The 21,393-nt window shown below is 38.8% G+C and overlaps 1 protein-coding gene across 2 annotated transcripts; it reads left to right on the forward strand.

Moving 5' to 3' along the window:
- Positions 1-501: 501 nt before the first annotated feature.
- On the forward strand, positions 502-21,239 carry LOC108683355. Of its 2 annotated transcripts, XM_047879490.1 has the most exons (4): positions 502-552; positions 17,256-18,095; positions 18,327-18,479; positions 19,020-21,239. In XM_047879490.1, exons 2-4 carry the CDS (start codon positions 17,286-17,288, stop codon positions 19,065-19,067), a joined length of 1,011 nt encoding a protein of 336 aa, XP_047735446.1. In that variant the 5' UTR covers positions 502-552; positions 17,256-17,285; the 3' UTR covers positions 19,068-21,239. The 2 variants fall into 2 exon arrangements, with proteins under 2 accessions (XP_047735446.1, XP_018028157.1); XM_018172668.1 differs by lacking the exon at positions 502-552 and having other exon boundaries at positions 17,253-18,095.
- The last annotated feature ends 154 nt before the right edge of the window (positions 21,240-21,393 follow it).

Genomic DNA, 21,393 nt, shown 5'->3' on the forward strand with positions numbered 1-21,393 from the left:
GATGACCTCTCTTCTAAAAGTTGACCAACTTGATTCATGGAAAATTAGGTGCCAATTGCTGGAAACCCTTAATTTTATGAATAATGTTATTATTACAAAAGATCTTTCACAGCTCTGCCGTGTTCTGCGACTCTGCCGTGTTTTGAGGCGCTGCCGTGTTTTGCGGCGCTGCCGGGTTTCGCGGCTCTGCCGTGTTCCACGGCTCCGCCGTGGAGTGTTCTCCTCAACAGATGCTAGGGAGAGTTTGAGCCGTGCAGCCAGTTTGAGTTAGGCAGGGTTTTCAGTGAGTTGGTAGAGAGCCAATTAATTAAAGTGATGAATTGAAGTGATTAATTAAAGTAGTAAAAGTGATTAAAGTGAGTGATTAAAGTGATTAATTAAAGAAAATTGAGTGATTAATTAAATTGATTAGCAGCTGTAACTCGGAGCTTGGTCGTGGGGCCGCATTGGACTAGTCTTCAGAGGCTCCTGCAAATTTGAAAAGAAAAAAAAAGATTGGTGCACAAATTTGGTGGTGCACGGCTGCATACCCCGACTCTGAATTTCTGAAAGGTACGTCATCTTTACTGACTCTCTGAGTTCTCTACACTTGATTGTAAACAGAAGACAACAAAATCTTGTCCCTCTTGTCTTTAGAATACAAGAAAAACTAATCTCCCTACTGCTCTCAATAAATGTGGAATTCCAGAGGGGTAATATATTAACTGGTAAACATAGCAAATCAGAAAGCAGGACCCAAAAATCTGGAACGTCCAGCACACTTCCACTTTCAGTCCATCATCATCACTGATGAGTCTCTGCAAGATACCACAGCTGTTTCATTGATAAAAAATCAGCGCTTGCATCATCACAGTAACAAGAATCCAATCAACGCTTGAACGTGTCCAACGTAACAGTCACAAGAATCCAATCAACGCTTGAAAGCGTCCAACGTACTGTCACAGGGATCCAATCATCGCTAAAACGTGTGTAACGTCACAGCCACTGGAATCCAATCAGCAATAGAAAGCTAGAAGGGACCGCCTCAAATGCACACAATGTTAATGCACTGATGCTAACTTAATGCATAATGCTACAATTCTTATTTCAAGAGTGTAATACAATAGTGTAGTTATCTCATTATTGATGGAAATTGCAAAGAATAACATCTTCACTATGTACACTCACTCACAAATACATGAAAAACTGCCTATGATTCAATCCAAAAATACAAAACTGACCACCAATGCAATCAGCTAAGACATACAATCTCCTTTCGTTGTGATCAGCTAAACAAAAAACGTAAAGAAAGAAGGTAGCAGGGATACCAACCGCACTGGCAACCAATGTGAAACCGACATCAATATAGTCATGTGAAAAAATGAAAGATACGAATTCTTCTATATTAAAAATTTATCAGTAACTGACATTCAACAGAAATCAGAATGGTTTAATAACCTTTGTAAATATTATTCATGCCTGCAGAATCAATCGTGTGCAACAGTGGCTGCGTGGCGGGAATCTATGATGGTTAGTTCTCATTAAGCAATCGGTGGGTAAGGTACGGTACCTACAGAACATTACTGCAGATAAAGCTCCCAAACTTTGAGACGATAATTGAGTGAAAACTTTACGTGATATAATGTGAGCCTTCTAAAGTTTTAATAATGAAGAAATCACAAGGTTCACAGAATCTAAAGATTTGAATGCTAAATTTTTTACTTTTGAGTATTCTATTGACTATTGAGTCTCTTCTAGTCAGTCAACTGTGAAGTGCCATGTTGTTTGTTGTGCATTGCCTTTTCTTTGACTTAGAGAAGTTTCTCCAACTGCCGATGAGTTTCTCCTCAATTTGAAAGCTGAGTTAACAAATAGGTGCCATAAATATTTTTTTTTATATTTAATTTGAAACTATTATGTTGGGAGTAAATAGTATTTCCTTCTGTAGATCCATCCCTCTTGCTCATCTGTGAGTGACACGCGCAATTAATAATCTTGCATGGGACCTTCTCTGTGTTGCCTGACTTGATGTTCATACGATCATAGCTACCGCAACCGAAGCAAATTTCTGACGGCCTGCAAACCTGTTTCTAGGTGCCTGGAACATTTTTTTTAAGGCACAACGCTTTTTTATGTGAACCACAAATTTTAGAAGTCCAGCCTGGCTCTCATATGACATAAAGCTTCAGTTTGTGCCTGGTCACCGTACCGTAGTATTGATGGCAATGAGGCCGCTGACCGTGAGGCCTCTGAAGCCCACTTGCTCTGGTACCATACCGTTACTCCAATTTGTGTGGAAGAAATGGTGAGGTCTCTTCGACTGTGTTCGACATAATGTTTTAGGATTCTGGCAAGGAATGTGGATTAGAAATGTGCATGAAACGGGGAAGGGACCGAACTCTGAAGGGTCTCATCCTCACTAAAGTGAGAGACAGAGTTGGTCTTTGGCCATGGGCGGCCAACGGGAATCGAAATGTTGAAACTGCCCTTGCCAGGTTGTGCCTGGGGCATGCGGGAGTCAATTCGCACCTTGCGTGCTTTAACTTGTTGGACAGTCCTGGTTGTTCATGTTGGCCAGGTTGCAGATTGTGGATGCAGCATCGCCAATATATGGGTTTTTAAGCCCTAAGCGTTGCCGGGTAATTTTAAGATGCGTCGCCGGTAATTTTTAATGAAAAGCCATTTATGCTGAGTAATGAAAAACTATTTACAAGCCACGAACTTATTTACAAGGTTGCATGCTGTCTCTTATACACATCTAGATGTGTATAAGAGACAGGGCCACTCCTGGGCTGTGGGTGCAAAATCCTGCAATTAGTGTTGTCAGGCTTAGAGAAAACATTTGGAATATGTTGATTAATGTGTCATAGTTTTATGCCTTATTTTATGAAATGCATTTATAATTTACGAAAATAATTGACAAGTTTTTAATACTCATTATACCTGCATCAAGTTCATAATGAATTTTCCTACATTTCGCTGTGTCAATTTACTAACGTGTTGTTAAACATGGTTGGTGTATGAACTTTGAATAAGTTAACTTTCAGCATTTTTAACAGTTAATAAATTTTTTTTGTGGCGAGTAGAACAGGCATGCTTTTTCACCGGTTTTGCCTTTTCGCTGTTACTTTATAATTCAGCCGTTAAAGTTTTAAATGAACGTATGAATATTATCTACATTGTGTTTCATTGTCAGTAGAACCATGGCATTGAAAGCTGAAGATGGGTTACATCTGTCTCTTATACACATCTAGATGTGTATAAGAGACAGGTTCTCAATTTATTCATATTAATTCATCTCAACTGTTTCAAATTTACTTGGGTTGCATTCAAAAATTTTACTCGAGTCATGTTTATTAATTTGAAAGCTTTCTTTTTGATAATCATATATTCTCCAATTACCATTTAATTTTGAAACCAGATCACTTATGCAAGCATTTCAGGCTCTAATAAATGATCCCTAACAATTTGAAATTTTCAACACTTCAACTTACCATAAAGATGTATATATGCTGTCTCTTATACACATCTAGATGTGTATNGTATGGTGTAGGGAGTTGCTTACCAAAAATCATGAGGAGGTTAGACGGCATGGGATCGAGCTGTTAGCAGTTTTAAATACGGTGTAGAGCGATTGTATTGGTGCCTTACTTCATTAGCTTGCTGGGTAATTTCCATGAAGGGGATTTGTACCTTTAGCTTCTAACATATAATCCCTTTATTCCCTTAGTCTACTCTGCCATTTAGCAGGCTTACGCAAAGGCACAGAAAAGGGGATGAAACATATGCTGGTCTTGAGCAATGCTGGCTTCTGGCATGCATCCCGCAACGGACAGGTAATGGGATACGCAGCCGTGCACCACCAAATTTGTGCACCAATCAGCCTTGAAAGGAATGCCTAGCATATTTCCGGATGACCACCAATCAGCTGCGGATTAAGCCATCCGTCGGTAACCAGCCCGTGACATCATCTTGCTCTACATATTAGGAGCTTTACGCCACCACATTCTGAAGCAAATAGCCCAGAGAGTTATGGTTGTCCACCACTGAACATTGCATTGAATCGTCACTTCATACCCTGACTTTAGGTCGAACTGTAACTTGCGGACAACTGACTGCAACCAACCAACCCAGGTTGCCAGTGGAACTGCATGCATCCTGCCATGCACCACCAGACCGTCACTTTTAGCTCACAACATCTGGGGTTAGGTTCAGAAATGGGATGCATCGTTCCATTCCAAAATCTATCCTCCGTTGATGAGCAACTTCCACAGCTTTGCTAAATTACATAACTTTTAGCTCACAGCATCTGAGGGTTAGGTTTCAGATAGCATAGTTCTGTTCCAAAATGTATCATCGTGCAACGCGTGGCCATTCAACCGTAGGCTGATTTGACACACGGGACAGATATGGACGGCTCTGGTGTGCTCCGTCCGGGTGGTGTAAATTTTTTCGAGTATTGGCAGATGACGCTAAGTTATATGACATCAGGCTATTTTCCTGTGGGCTAATTGGTCTAATTCAATGGATGCAATCTGTCTGGTGGTGTGCAGCTGATAATGTTAGTCAAGAAGTGCTGTAGGCTATGTTCTTCAGGGAAGAGATAATGATGGTCCATTCAAAGCACGGCAGTTGTTGTCTTCCACAGACGTCTCTGACAAACGTAAGGAAGTTGGCTCCGGTCCTGCCTTCAAGAGTGAATTTCTACACTTTCTTTTCTGCGTTCTTTAATTCCAGTGCTTACGGTGGCCGCTAAACAACAATCATCCTCATGAAATGATCATCAGGTAAGCAAAGGAAGAAAGACCCTCCAACCAGGTCTCATACAGTGGCAATAGTCGTTGGAATTTCAACGACTTTCGCTGAAGTTATCGACCAATTTTTTTACTTTACAACGACTTTCGAGCTAAAATAATAGGTCATTTATCTTTTTCAACGACTGTCAACTAATGGGACCTGTCTCTTATACACATCTAGATGTGTATAAGAGACAGATATATATGTATNCAGCCAGGACCGCAGGCGGGTCTGCAAAAGTGTCGATTCAGTGAAGAAATAGGCCCATGTCCTGTTGCCGATTCTTGTACTTGTCGTGACTTGATTCACAAGGTTGATTTTTACGTTTAGATCATTTCATTTATTGAAATTCACTCTGTGATGAATGATTCAGGAATGTGTTATGCTTAAATTTGCAGTACGCACGTGAACAACAGAGGTGCACATCCGTAGTTTTAATTTCTTCCCATTGTAACTAACTGGTATTCTTGGATATGCCGGAGAGAATATGAAATTCGCAAATCCCATTTGTGAGTGGCTTGCATTTGTCGAACAAATGCAAATAGCCATATATTAAATAGAGTTGAGGTTTGATAATTCTGGTGATTGAGTATTTAAAACTGAGTAAGCAGTTCTGGATAAGTAAGGTGTGACCTCCGTATTTTAGGGAAAGCTTGCATTTGTTTACGCACAATATTTACGGTGAGGTGAAGCGGTGAATTCATTAGTAAAGAAACCTAAGAAGTAAGAAGGCACTGCTGGTTTGAAAAATTAGACATTAATGCATTATCTGTTAGGTGTTTGTTGTATATAAAGAATATAATGTACATAGACTTAAGGTTATCTCATTATTAACGACTAGTCACTAGTGTTTTCATTGTTAAGTTATCAAACTACTGAAGAAACCTATCGACTATCAACTGCATAAATCCTATCGACTATCGACTGGCATGCGGTTGTTCAACGACCAGATGACCTTGAGATAAATTTTACAACGACTCTTGTGCCACACTATGAGACCTGGCCCTCCAACAGGTGCATGGTCTCTAAGCTCATTATATGTTGAATCTGAAAAGGCATTAGCCCCACCACCACCACCACCAAAACAACTAGGTATATACTCTGCACTCTGCCCCCCTATCAGTGATCACCAGTCAGTAATTCAAAACTTTCAGCTTCCACCTCCTGAGTCCTGAGACTTGTCAAGATGGACCTATTTGTGAATTGTTAGATAGTCCACACTCCACTTTCTCTGTCTTCTAGTCTATGCCAGCAGCCCAGAACCAGGCTAAAGATAGTGGGTGATGTACTCCTGAGATTGAAGGCAGATTGGACAATGTTGCCATTGATGCAGGCAGACAATCAAAAAGGAAAAGAGGGACCAACTTTGAAGGATGTCAATCGAACAAACTTAACCGAGATCTTGAGCTCTCCTTAGAGGAGGTCTCATATGCAGAATCTGAAATTGTTTCTGGCCAAAAAATAGTTGCAGGTCATAAAAACTATGATTCAAGCCAAACACAGATTACTGAAAGTCAAGACAAGGTAATTCTGATAGAGCCCCTAGATAATGTCATCAGCTAGTGGCTGGAATTCTAGGGGGGACCTGATGAACGCCCCACCAGCCTACCAGGCCCGCCTTAAAGTTCTATGGCAATGACCTTTCACTCAGTAAAGCCTTGGCAACATCTCTTTTTGGATCAGCAGGAATTGACTTAATTAAGCAAATCAGGAAGAACATTGCTAGGAATCTCCTCATTGTGTTTCTTGACAGCCCTGTAGGCTGTAGCATGTATTCCTGAACTTCTGTTCATCACAAAATAGGCTCTTGGAGCGTGAGGTGCTGCTTTCCTCTAAATCAGACTCGCTCTGTTGTCTGTTGGGGTGATTGGACCACTAGCACTAGGTGAGTCTCTGCTCTGAGTTAGCACAGTCTGGCTATCTCAAATCCTGATACCTTAGCTGAGAGGATACTTAAGGGAAAAGATAAAAACAAAACCTCAATGTTTAAGATCAGTTTTCCATTAGGCATTAAGCGTCCTGCCATCCTATGTGTATCTGGGCCATTAGCTCTTCAGGGTTACCACCTTTGTGAGCAAGCCATGGCAGTGTTTTTGGTGTCAGGATTGTGGCTATATATAATGCTAAGGATTGCAAAGGCCTATCTCAATGCATGGGATGTAGCTGCCCCCACAATGTGAAAGATTGCCCTGCCTCTGGTCACTCAGCTCCTAAGTGCTGTAACTGTAAAGGTCCCCACACAGCAAGCTATGGAGGGTGCCCATGCATGAAGTTTGAATCCCATGTTGAGAAAACAAGGACAAAAGAAAGAATTTCTTACAGGGATGCTGTTAAAGTGGTCAAAAGGTCTCAGCCAGAAAGATCAGCTGTGTCCCATCACGAACAAACTTCCCAGCCTTCTCAATATTCCTGGATAGCACAGCAGCCCACCCATGGGCACAGTTCTCAAAAACATAATAGGTTTGCAAAAAGCCAGAACACCATGGCAAAATCAGTTGCCACCCAAACTTGTGGAAGCAATGAATCCTCTTCTGATATGGGCAGTGTATCTGTTACCAAACTGGTTGAGCTACCAAGAGTTTTGTGCCTTTGTGACAACACGGCAAACATCAATATTGTTGAAACAGTTACTAAAATTGCAGAAGACATATTCAAAGCTCCTGAGCAGTCCACCATCACTACAGACAATGCACAACTCCCAGTCAAGCCATCAACAAAACCACATGCTGCTTCATTGCATGAACCTGAACCCATTGAGACAGAACTGGTAATGATGGAAGCTGAAATAGAACCATCACCAATCATTGGTGGCCAGTACCTGCTGAACAAAGCTAAGCATTCAAGCAAAACACGACCTCCTCCTACTCAGGATGGAAAGATAGCTAAGCAACCAACTTTAATCCCATCTCTGGATGCCAACACTCAGAATATGCAGCCATTCCTTATCATTGGGGGTCAAGGTGTGTGTGGCAAGCACAGGGCTGTGAAAAAACCTGAGCCAACACCTTCTTATGAAGGTAAAGCTGATCTTAATTCCAGTGAGGATGGTGGTGGAACATGAAAAGGCTTAGCAGTGCAGTATGAAAATCCCAAATGCCACTCCAAAAGGAAGTAAAAATTGTACAATGGAACTGCCATAGTTTAAGGAACAAACTTAGCAACTTCAAACTGCACTTATAGTTTTTTATACTCAACCAAACCTCATGTTGCTTGTTTAAGTGAAACCTGGCTGACACAGAATACAGAACCTAAACTACTCCGCAGTTTTTAGACACTGAGAGGGTGGTTGGGGAGGTGGGAGAATTAGCTATTCTAATTTGTAGTGACATCTCTTTCCTTGAGCTGACTATTCAACCTTTTCCTGGGGGTGCCCCGGAAGTCCAATGCATAAAGGTCTTTCTGAAGAACAATTCCTCTCTTAGTCTCTTTCCAACTTGAATATTTATAACCCTAACCAACCAAACACTTGCCTCTTAATGAACTTCAGCACTATTTTCAACAACTGGGGCCTTCAGCCATTATCGTAGATTTCAATGCTCATCACCCCCTGTGCGAGTCAACAAAGGCACCAAACACTACCGGTGATGATGGACCTCTTGTTCATTTGATGGACCTCTTGTTCCATTGTCCAATGTTGGCTCTGCTCACACCTCCAGATCTTCCCACATATTTTAATGTCTACCTCAACTCCTCCACCCTTGATCTAACCATAATTTCAACAAATCTGCAGCCACTTTCCTCCGTCTCTACTGGCTCTGACATCGGCAGTGATCACTATCCTGTCATCACCTCTGTTGGAGTAGAAGCTACCTCCACTCAGTGCAGGCACCAACCTGCTTGGCTATATGATGCTGGATATTGGGCAGCTTGGTACTCTGCCCTGCCTCAGGTTAGCACTGATGTCTCTCCCAACCTTGTTAAAGCCCTTCAGAAATTTTCAAGAAATATATTCTGCTAGCACTAGGGCATTCCCACTAACCAAAGAATATGTCACACTCAAGTACATTAAGGTTTGGTGGATGGAGGCCTGTTGTGATGCTGTTCGGTCAAGTAGAGCAGCAAAAAGACTACTCATTTCTCAGCCACCACAGGAAAATCTGATTAACTTTAAGCAAGCATTGTCAGGCTAGTCAGGTGGGAGGTGAGAATGGCAAAGAAGGCCTCATGGAAAAGTTTCTGCAACACTGTAACTTCTGACACTCCAACTGCCATACTGTGGAATTGATTGAAGAAATTACAGAATCCTTTCACTCGCAAATCACATCCATTTCTTATGCCTAATTTGATCTTTCCTGACCCTGTTTCCAAGGTGGCTGCCCTGGCAGATCTTTTTGAGCAGGTTCACTCCTCCCCAACTCCAACTCCTAATTTTGTTGTCTTCCCCCTGGCTCTTGCTCTGGGTAGGTACTGACCTTCAAACTCCTCTCAATGCTCCATTTAAATTGTATGAGCTAGAAACTTGTCTGACCTCCCTTAAAAATTTCTCCCCAGGTCTGGACCGTGTACACAACAAACACCTTTCTCTCCCTCCTAAATATAATTCATGGTTGCTGAAACTGTTCAATGAAAGCTTCACTTCTGGGACAGTCCCACATGAGTGGAAGACAGAACTAATCTTGCCCATCTCTAAGCCCAACAAGGCTTTAACCTCTACAAACTCCTACCATCCCATATCCCTGTTCTCCTGTGTAGCCAAGCTGATGGAGATGCTAATAAATAGACAACTAAATTTCTTCCTTTAGCAAAACCACTCTTTTGGGCCAGCCAGGGAGGCGTTAGACCTTGCCTATCCGCTATTGGCCAGGTGACAAGACTGGATACTACTATCAGAGACAGCCTCAGGAGCAAGTCTGTACTTTTTTTGTGATTTTAGCAATGCATTCGATACCATCTGGCACAACGGCCTCTTGTATAAACTGAGCAGGAGTGGGGTCCAGGGAAGGATGTTGCATTGGCTCAGGGATTTTTTAACAGGCAGATCTGTCAAGGTATTTTTTGAAGGTGAATAATCTGTATTGCATGGGATCAAGGCTGTGTTCCTCAGGGTGCCATCTTATCACCTACACTCTTTAATGTTGTAATGAGCAACATACCCTCAGTACCAGGCATGCACTGTGCTGAGTATGCAGATGACATAGCCTTCTTCCCTGATGCTGACATTGCCAAAGCCACAGCTAGAGTACAGACGCAGCTCTCTGCTTTCTGTACCTGGTCGCAACAGTGAGGACTAAAATTGAACCCTCTGAAAACTAAATGTATGTTTTTCACAAATAAACAAGTGGTCTCTCAGCCTTTATACATTAATGGTCAGCTGATTGAGACAGTTCTTAGGTATAAATATCTCAGGGCTGTCCTGGATGCACCCATGCTGCGATGGAGCCCTCAAATTGAAGCACTGAGGATTTCCTATCTCCCTATCATTAACCTACTCAGATCCATCTCACAGAGAATGGGGTGCTGACCGCACGCTGCTGATAAAACTACCGTCAACTGGGGCTACTTGTGACGGGCGGGGTAACTAACTTAATAAGGCATATTGCAAAACTAAATATAGTGGTGTAAACGTCAACATTTTTCCTATCTATGTAGTATTAAGGAAGTTCAAAAATACAACATTTACTAGCTTTGAAAAATTCCTGAAAAATATGGTGAAAAACAATATTTTGAAGTTACTCCTGCCAAGGTCTGTAGTAAAAAAATATTTGCCATATTGAAAAATTTTGCTTAGAAAAAAGTGGCAGACAAGTGTCAGCATGAAAACTTTATTTGCAGAATTTACATACCTCAATCCAAAAAAAATGGTGGCCATTTCCTCACGGCAGGGCTACTCAGGACACCGCCCCGGGGCTATTCGGGACACCCCCCAAAAATGCATTTACAGTAAAACCTCAGTTAGCAAAGGCTCCAGGTAAGAAAAAAATTGATTAAAAACAAAGAATATTGATTACATTTACCTTGTTCAGCATAAAAAATTTCACTTATCGAAAAATTAGTGCATCATCGGTCATCACAAAATTGTGCATAGAATGTCATATATAGAATTGTGCACCAGGCATCATAGAATGAAAAGTAATTGACCTAAACTATGATTTATTTCTCCAAAAATATATGATGGTTGTCACTAAAACATTCCTTTCTGTTTCAGGTATGTTTTTCACAGTCTTTTTTTTTATAGTAAATTCACCCAACCCAATTAAAATGGTGTGAAATTACAAGCCATCCTGAAAGCTTACAGATACAGAAAAAATGCTACAAGGCTTTTGATATGAAGCTTGCAGTGGACAAGGTAGTTGAAATGCTCAATGGCCTGTTCATGGATACGGTAATATCGCATCAATAATACAGTAATTAATGTATATGGTAATATATCAATGAAGGAAAAAGAAGTAAAAATCACAGAAAATGTCATTTATTCTACCTCTACATCATCTACAATGAAAGAGGACTTCAGAGTACTGTTAGTAATGGATGAGTACACTCTGCATGCTTCAAATGTTTTAAAATTAAGTTTTATTCCAAGTGTCCCAAGTAGCCCCGTTTGACGGGGCTATTATGGACACTCTTTTTTTGCTTCTGACACCTTACAAATAGCATATAGAATTTTTTTAGAGAAGCCATGTGTTAGCCCTTGCAAAGTGCTTTGAAATGAGCCTAAACTTGTTTATGAAATGTTTCATGGTAAGAAGTTATGAATGAAAAACCTTCTATATTGACCCGAGTAGCCCCGGTTGACAGTATACAAAATCTTAATACTTAATTCAACTAGATTATGCTGCTCCACTTTATGCATGTGCCTCACCTACCCTTTTATCAAAATTGAACATTATACAAAACACTTGCCTTTGCCTTGCTATGGAATGTTGTAAAACAACCCCAATCTCAAATAAAACACTAGCACTAGGCATTTTTCTCACTATTCCCACAATTTTGCCTGAACTGCACTAAAATTGAACCTTTCACTGAAATCGTTTCGGTACAAAATTTGAGTACCCATGGAATTTGAGGCCCATGTTCCCCCACTTTCCTTGCACCACCTGGAGATATTGTGTAAATATTATTACTGTACCATGCAGCTGCCTGCCATCCTTTACTCTTAATGCCAGAAATGCATTCACCAAGTTATGCCTTCCTGTCCCCCTTCCTCACAGATACTCACTTATCTCCCCACCTCTACCCTTCCAAGTTTGCTGGATTCACTGCTGCTTACACTGACGCCTCACATGTGCAAGACCCTGTGGCCTCAACTTCAGCTGCTGTGGTGATTCCTGCTAGGGGTGTGGTTCTTAACTGGAAGCTGTAACCTGAGATTCATGTAATTGAATGAGCTCTTTACCATTCATGAGGAACTTCACTGGGCAGAAAATAACCTAAGAGATGAAGAAAATCTTGTGATCGTCTCTGACTCCCTGAGCGCCCTAAACTTGATCGAGAATAGGATGCCACAAGTGCTTGTACATCTGGTTTTTCTAATACAGGAAAAACTAATTACTCTGAAGCTCTCTCACAGAATAAAGATCATGATGGCCAGGCTTTTTGCTGGCCATCATGAGATTGCTGGCAACTAGGCTGCTGATTGTGCAGCATGTGAAGCACATGCACTCTGGTATCATACAATTACCCCAAAGTATATGCAGGAACTGGTATGATGTCTGTATGACACAGCTTATGATTACTGGCAGCAAACTTGGCTTGGGAATGCCCAAGCCACAGGAAGGGGATCATCAAATTGGTAATAAAACCAATGGATAATAACTTAAGAGTTGGACGTCATGTGTTTTCTTGCTAACTGCATTTGTGGTGCACTTCTTCAAACATAGCCCATGCCCTCTCACAAAATTGTGATCATTATTTTTTATGTTTCACACAATGATTTTTCCCCCAACCACTCTTGCACATTGTCCTGCAGCTCACTAATGGGAAGAAACATCCCTATTTTCTCCATCCCCATGATGCAATTCACAATAGTATGCTAAATTTATCTAATTAAAAAAGCTAACAAGTTAGAATGGTTATTTTAAGCAGAGATGAATATTTTGACCAAAATACTCTATGTATACTTATGCTCAATGATATATTCATTTAAAAGCTATTTTTGATAAACTATGGGGTAAAATGGACCGTTTGTGGCAATTGTGGGGTAAGACTGGACCATTTGTGGGGTAAGACAGGACCATTTGTGGGGTAAGATAGGACCACTTGTGGGGTAAAACAGGATCATTTAGTGGTCCTGTCTTACTCCATGTCTGGTCCTTTTTACCCCATTTTAGAATAGTTGTCAGGCAGTGATGATAGCAGGTAGGAATGCCTAGTATATCTCAAAAGTTGCTTGTTACTTGAGGTTACCTGCCTACATCCACAAACCTGGCCAAAAAATTTTTTGTAACCAGACACAGCTTATTTCCCAAATAGGGTTAACTATTTTGTGACCCTTCTCTACATAGGTTTTTTTTTAAATTAACCAAAAATTAATTATTTGCAGAAGAGGGTTGAAACAAACACTGAAGTGACAGGCAACGATTGCTCTAACATATTCTTTTGTCAAATTAAATTCAGTACAATTAGAATGCATGCAATGGGCCGGTCCTTTCTTACCCCATGAAGGCTGTGATCCTGTCTTACCCCATTTGACTATATATATTTTTCCTTGTTGTTCCAATAATATATATTGAGCTGTGCTATCTACAAGTCAATACCTGCACCCGCGTCAAATTCATCAGTTATTAAGCATTGCAAAAATTTTGCATATATATCTGAATCATGAATGATTGGGCTGAATCAGGTGTATAGGCAAAATTTTTGAGCCTGATGCTGAATCTCTGTCAGACTATTGGCTATCCCTTGTTTGAAGTATCTATTTAAATTTCTGGAATTCTATGAGAATTAAACTCAGATTTATATCATATTTATATACATTAGATTTACATATAAGGTTATATTCAAAGATACTGTCAGAGTAATAAGGGGCGGTTTTGAGTTTTTTGTTTATAACTTCTTACCGTGAAACATTTCATAAACAAGTTTGGGCTCATTTTATAGCTCTTTGCAAGGGCTATCATATGGCATCTTAAAAAAATTCCTTATGCTATTTGTAACCGTAAGGTACCTGACACAAAATAAAAGCATCCTGAATTACTCCCAGGCCTGGGAATGGAGTAATCCGGGACACTTCAAATAAAGCAATGTTAAGGGGAGCATCTACCCTAAAATAGAAAATTTGGACTTTTTCAGTTTTCATACTCTTCTTAAAGCTTACATTCTTACGCATCTAATGGTAGCAAAACTATCTCTGTACGTTGATTTATGCGTTCACAACAGATCGCGAGTTAGGGGTGGTGGTGTTCTTTAACATTTAAGAAAGGCCAAAATTACTGGTAGCACACTTAAATAGCTAGTCTGAACATGCTGTGCTTCAGTTATTCGTCTGCAGTCGTACAGGATGGTTTTTGTGCCGTTGCTTGCACCATTCTTGACAGAAATTGAGCTCCAGTATCATCTAGTCTTGCAAACTTGCACCCTTGAATGTCTATTTCGAGGCGCGTGCAACTTTGTCGGGCTCTACTGAAAAGTTAACTTATTGTCACTGCAAACCTATCTCCTCCTAGAGTTCTGAAGCTACAGCAATGAGACATATACCATTTGATTTGTAAATAAAATCTCTAGAAACCATCCAGTCATTTTTTTCGATTTCATTATAGTTTGGATTATATTTTAAAAAAGGGGAAGGGGTGGAGGGGAGAAAATTTGAAACTTTGAGACAATTTTGCAAAACCCCCTCCTCCTCCTGAACAAATTCAAAATTATATTTGTCTCGATGTGGCACGATATTTGTAGGAGAACATCGATTTTTAAAGTACCCCCTTTTTTCGCCATTTTCTATGAATTTCACATTTTCTTTCATTATTTTTTTTTTAAATTGACACGAAGAAAAAGTTCTTAGATTTCTATTTTACATATGTTTACCAAGTTTCAAAACGATCTGTTCATAAATGAAAAAGTTTTAAAAAGAGGGAGAAAAACAAACGTTGAAAAACAAACATCGTTAAAAAACATACCAGAAACAGAAAGGGTTTTTTTAGTGACAACTGTCATGTTTTTGGAGAAATGAATCATAGTTTAGGTTAATTACTTTTAATTCTATGTTTCCTGGTGCACAATCCTCCTATAACATTATATGCACAATTTTGTGATGACCAATGATGCATTAATTTTTCATTGAGTGAATTTTTTTGGGAAAAACGTGCATAAAAAAATATGGGGAAAATGAAAAAAAGCGATGGCTAGGTCGATAGATTCTTTACTAAGCGAATGATATGTGTCTGGATGTTGTAGGATGATATTTGTAGGAGGAGATAGATTTTCTATAGTACCCGTTTTTGTCTGTTTTCTATGAATATCACGTTTTCTATCAATTTTTTTGAAAAATTCATAGGAGCAAAATGTTCTTATTTTTACATTTTGCGTATGTATGTGAACTTCAAATACATATGTAAAACCTAAAAAAATAGCATTTTGCTTGTATGAATTTTTCGAAAAAATTAATAGAAAACGTGAAATTCATAGAAAACGACTAAAAAGGGGTTACTTTAGAAAAGCTATCTCCTCCTACAAATATCATCCTACAACATCGAGACATGTATCATTCGATTTGTAAGGACCATACCTATCGATTTGATGATCTTTTTTCTCATTTTCCCCCTTAGTTTTTTTTATGCGCGTTTTATCCCATTTTTCTCATTCTTCCCCCCTTCTCCCCCATATAAAAAACGAACCAGACAGAAATTAAAAAAATGATCATCAGTTCGATAGGTATGGTCTTTACGAATCGAATGGTATATGTCTCATTGCTGTAGCTTGAAAACTGTAGGAAGAGATAGGTTTGCCGTGAGATCAATAGGAGGTTTTTATCACGCCCAAAAAACCCAAAAAACTGCCGGGCAGCCCGTAAAATGACATAAAAGAGTCGTAATGTAGCCAACATACCGTAAGTAAGCCTCAAACCAAGTCAGGAAGGCATAGAGCAACTGGCTGCACACCTTTCACCTTGCTGTCATGATGGGCACTAACTGCTTTGGCAACAGGAGGCTGTATTTATGGTGCCGCCTTTGAATTACTCTCATAGGGATTACTGAAAACCGCCCACTACCGCCCCCTGTTCGACATTACGTTGCATTTGTAAAAATTCACCTAGAAAGATGATTCTAGTACCGTTTGACGCGTCAAAAAGTAAGCTTTAAGATGAGTATAAGCACTGGATAATGCCATAATTAGCCGCTTTATGTCAGACGTTCCTTTTTAGTGTGTCCAGCCTTCAAATTAATCCCATATACTTTACTGAAGGGCCCTAAAAACAGACCCCCTTTGGGGAGCTGTCACGAAATCATTTTTTGACGTAGAGGGATGATTCTGGTACTGTTCAATGCGTCAGAAAGTAAGCTTTAAGATGAGCACAAAAACCGGAAAACGCCATAATTGAAAATTTTAAGGTAGCCGGTCCCCTTAACTTGGAGCCTTTCACTATCCAAGGTTTAACTGTAAATGCATTTTTAGGGGTGTTCCTTATTGCCCTGTCTTGTAAAAATTACGTTGCATTTGTAAAAATTCACCTAGAAAGATGATTCTGGTACTGTTTGACGTGTCAAAAAGTAAGCTTTAAGATGAGTATAAGCACTGGATAATGCCATAATTAGCCTCTATATATCAGACGTTCCTTTTTAGTGTGTCCAGCCTTCAAATTAATCCCATAGACTTTACTGAAGGGCCCTAAAAACAGACCCCCTTTGGGGAGCTGTCACGAAATCATTTTTTGACGTAGAGGGATGATTCTGGTACTGTTCAATGCGTCAGAAAGTAAGCTTTAAGCTTTAAGATGAGCACAAAAACCAGGAAATGCCAAAATTGACAATTTTAGGGTAGCCGGTCCCCTTAACTTGGAGCCTTTCACTATCCAAGGTTTAACTGTAAATGCATTTTTAGGGGTGTTCCTTATTGCCCTGTCTTGTAAAAATGGCCACCATTTTTTGCGTGGATGAGCTACGTAAATTCTGTTAGTCACATTTTAAGCCAACATCTGTGTGCAACTTCTATGTAAGTAAAAATTTTTAATATGGCAAATATTTTATTTGCTACAGGCCTTAACAGAGGTACTCTTCCAAAATCTCACTTTTTCAGGGATTTTTTTAGAGGTAGTGAATGTATGATTTCTTGACTTGCTTTATGCCACATAGATAGGAAACATGTTGAACTTTGTCCCATTATTTTTAATATTGCAATATTTAAATTACTTTAGTTGCTACAACAGTTCCACAAAAAGTCGGATGACTGTCCTGATTTATCCTGCCTGTCCGTTATTACCCCGTTTGATGGCAATTTTTGTTTTTATGTGAAAAAAATTTTAAAGAATATAATAATTTTCTGTACGATTTTTAATCCTTTGATCCTACATGTTGATGTTCTTATATTATGCATTATTTTTTTCACAGATGAATGAATAGTTTTGTGCTTGTGTCATAATGCAGTTCACTCAGGATGCCAATACTGCATCATATTTGTGTATAATTAGCTTGGCTATTTTAAATGTGCATTGCATTCACTATCACTCTCCTCTTGAAAAGGGAAAAATTGGTGCAAGTCCAAGTCATGGGCAAGGTTTAGGAGCACATCACCTTAATGAATCCAAAGAAGACTTTTTGAGTAATGCACCTTTCAATAATAGCCTGCTAAAGTGGTTCTTAGATGAACATGACAAGACAGCGTCTGCTCATTCTGCTGACTCAGTATCCAGCAACATCAACAACAGCTCTTTGATCCCTGAAGTGACATATGCCCCACCTCATCCACCAGACAATGATGTCAGCTCTCAGAGTCCACTTGCCACCACCAAGAAACCGGCAAAAAAATCAAAGCAAAAAAATCGGCTGAAAAATCGACAGCAAGGGAAGTCTAAAAACAATAAGGGGCTTGATGAAAATTTGATTGCTCAAACTAGTGAACCCAGCTTGGTTGATACTACAAATGGGATTCTCTATGATGCTACCAAAGAGCCGGCAAGCACTGCTTCATTGCAACCTCAGATAATAACAAATGAAGACACTCTCTCAACCACAGCCAATGTCTTGCATAGAAACTCTCTTCAAAGCTTAGAACAACCAAAGATACCACCTGAAAGTGACTTACTCAACTCGTCATCAGTTGATAGTGAATTAGTACGAGGGCTCAACAAGACTTCCAATGGTCTTCTGATGAATGCTAATTCTCAGTCATTGCATTCAGACTTTGCTCTCATTGTTGTTGTTCTTCTTGGTGTATGCATGTTTTTGGGGGTAAGTGCTATGTATATATTATTAATTTTATGCATGTATTGAAATTTAAGATACAGAAAAATTATAATTTAAAAAAATAGCTTGATAGGTGTAAGTTGAATTATATTTCTTTTTAACTTTTTTTTCCTAATTAAATGTTATTTGCTTATTTCTTGTGATTAAAAAAAAATTTTTAAGTTTTTTTTTTTATTGCTCTTTTAAATTGGATGGTAAGATTTGAATTTTTTGCAGCTTCTATACTACAAGCGCAGAGAAAAACAACAGCAGTTGGAGCGCATGAGTCAGCAGCTTCTCCCTAACTACTCCTACAACCCGACTGATGACCAGGACGACTGGGAGAATAAGCTCATCTCTCAAAGTGTAGGGCTTAAATCCAAGCCTCAGGTGGGTATTTACAGAATTTTTTATGATTAAGTTATTTTTTTTCATCAATATTTATGCATAGAATGCTTCCTTGAATTAAGTGCTAAAATCAAATACTTATAATCTCTGTTTTATTGTGTGTTATTGCATCTAATAACTTATTCTTTGTCCAAAGAAGTGTATTGTGTCCTATTTCTCAAATGCATATTTTGGTCTATTGCCTCAAATTTTAAATTTTCAGTTGAAATAGTTTTGCTCTGATAACACTCCATTTTAGAATTTCTAGTCTTAAGTGAATGAATGAAGAATTTAATTCATGGTCTGTTAAGACCAAATTAGCACATTATTGTATCATCTTGACCCAGCATTTTCTGGTTTAGCCATAAATTTATAAGTTTGAAAATGGCAACGGTTGAAATCTTTGAGTATATAGGTTGAAATTATCATTTCTTGAGTAGTAGCAGTCACTATTTTTACAAGGTATTATTCAATTTTCAATTGTAATTTTCAATATTTTCCTGGTGTTGAATTTCATCTCTTGTTTTCTGCCATTGACCATAGGTGGCCAGTGCATACAGTGATGTCGAGAGCAGCATCATTGCTGTTTAGTTCTTCCTGGAAGCTTGTCTCTCATCCTGGAGTAATTTACTGCACACAGTTGCTCTGTATTTTTTCTACTTGTACTAGTCAGAATAAGCTACAACTTTATTGGTGTGGTATTTAGCAACAACTATATTATTAATGAATAGCATAATTAGACTCACTACGATGAACAGGCTTTACTTTCCTATAAAACAACAGGCAAGGATAGAAGGTTGTATTCTTGAGTTACTCATCAAGGTTGTAATGCAAGATCAGTACCAATTTCATGCAATGAAGTGTGGCTGAGAATTAATTTTTATTCATTAGATTACTTATTAAATCCGCTTGTGCGCCCAATTGCCTTGGAATGCTTATGCTTTTCTGTGGGCTATTAACTAACAATTTTGAACATTCTTCTTCTATGTTCACTAGTGTACTGTGCATTTTTCTCCTACTATACTTCTTACAATTTGTTTCTAGTACTGCACAATTCAATTTCACTTATTTTTTTAATGCACCTGTGAATAATTCAAATCCATCCAGGGTTTGTGGAAAAGAATGAGTGGCGGTTTCTATAAAACCCAACTATCTTGGAAAAAATGTATTGTTTCATCGAGTGACTTCACTGAATTGACAAAACAAAAAAAAAACTTCCAAGTACCAAAGGATTTATTTTGTGACATAGGAATTAGATTAGGGAAACTTCTGCCAAAGATGGTGGAATAATTTCAGTTATTGAATTCACTGGAAGCATGACAGCAAAGAACCCTTATAAGCATGAAAAGTTAATTTCCTAATTAGCAATGTTCAGCCAATGTTGTTGGAACTCATCAGCATTGTTCCTGTAAATCGAGTTGCATTTGCACCAGATTTACTTTGCTGGAATGGGTACACATGCAATAAATTATTAATTAAGGGGGCATACTCATGGCATGTGTGAGAATCAAATCTTTATTAATGATCTTAAAAATCACACTTTACATAAAAGTAGAATCAATGCTTTTAATTTACTGCGTATGTGCTTCTGGCTTTCATTCTAACCACAATGTATATTTCAATATAATTAACTTTTCATTATTTTGATCTATTGAAGCATGAATTTTATGTTACTTAATAAGGCATTCTAGACAAGTCCTCCCTATTGCCTTTATTTGTGAATCATATGATCATTGATGAACTGATTGGAATTAATTTGACAAGCCTCCCATTATTATCATAAAAAAGTCACGATTATAAATATGGTTACCTAGTTTAGTGATCAAATGCAAAGCTCAAAAGAAGAAGCCCATAAATTATTTCCAAAGAGCTCGTTGTGATGGCGAAATATGTGTTTTCTCAATTCCTGTTTGTCTTGTTTGTATGCACGCCAGTGACATCCAATAAACGTTCATGTCTTATGAGCCCACATTGTGACTGAGAAATCATTGCAAATCTTGAAAGAATCACGGTTATATTTTTTAAGGAGAGAATACTTGCCTGAAGCTTTTTAATTTCTGTGTTGATCAATTCAAGTGTATTGTCACAAGTTTATTATAAACACAATCTAAGTAATTGAAAATGTCCCAAAATTTGCCTGCTCTTTGGCAGCTTTTGTGTGATGTGAAATTCGTGCAATTTGTTAACAATTTGCAGTGCTATGAGGACCAAAATGTAATGCAGTGCAGTGATGGCTTTAGTTGAAATGCAGTGCAGTGATGGTTTAGTTGTAATGCAGTGCAGTGATGGCTTTAGTTGTAATGCAGTGCGATGAAGGCAGTAATAACCAGATGGTCTCAGTGTGATGACTTCCAGGCATTATTTACATTCTAGTCTAACTGAGTTTTACTAGTGATAATGATAAATGTGTTGATTCAATTACTTGTATAAAGCCATTCGTTTTTGACATTACCACACATGAAGATCAGTGGCAAACTTGGCTGCTGTAATTTCATTTTTCTCCTAACTGGAGCATCTAATACGCTAATAGGGCATGTCATGTTTTCTGTCTTGTGCTCTTATCTTAATATTATATTATTTTATTTCTTTAAGATTTGTTCTTGTTAAAATTCTTTAAGATCTCAGTGATTAACATCCATGTTGGCTCAAATTAGGGAGTATACCAAATATTGATTTTATTAATTTATCGCCGTATGAACATTCTCCTACAAACATGTATCATTGTTCAAAATATGCCTCTACTCAAGTGTGTAATAATCTCATCCAGAACCCAAGCATTGTTCTCGATGGTTTCACCCTGGAGGGAGTCGAGAACTTTACCTATCTCGAGTCCACTTCCGGTATCTCCCGTTCACTGTCCATCAACTCTGAGATTAACAGCTGGATCGCCAGGGCCGCCCCAGTCATGGCCAAATTA

Source organism: Hyalella azteca, unplaced genomic scaffold, assembly GCF_000764305.2.
Source record: "Hyalella azteca isolate HAZT.00-mixed unplaced genomic scaffold, Hazt_2.0.2 contig3170, whole genome shotgun sequence".
Lineage (NCBI taxonomy): Eukaryota > Metazoa > Arthropoda > Malacostraca > Amphipoda > Hyalellidae > Hyalella > Hyalella azteca.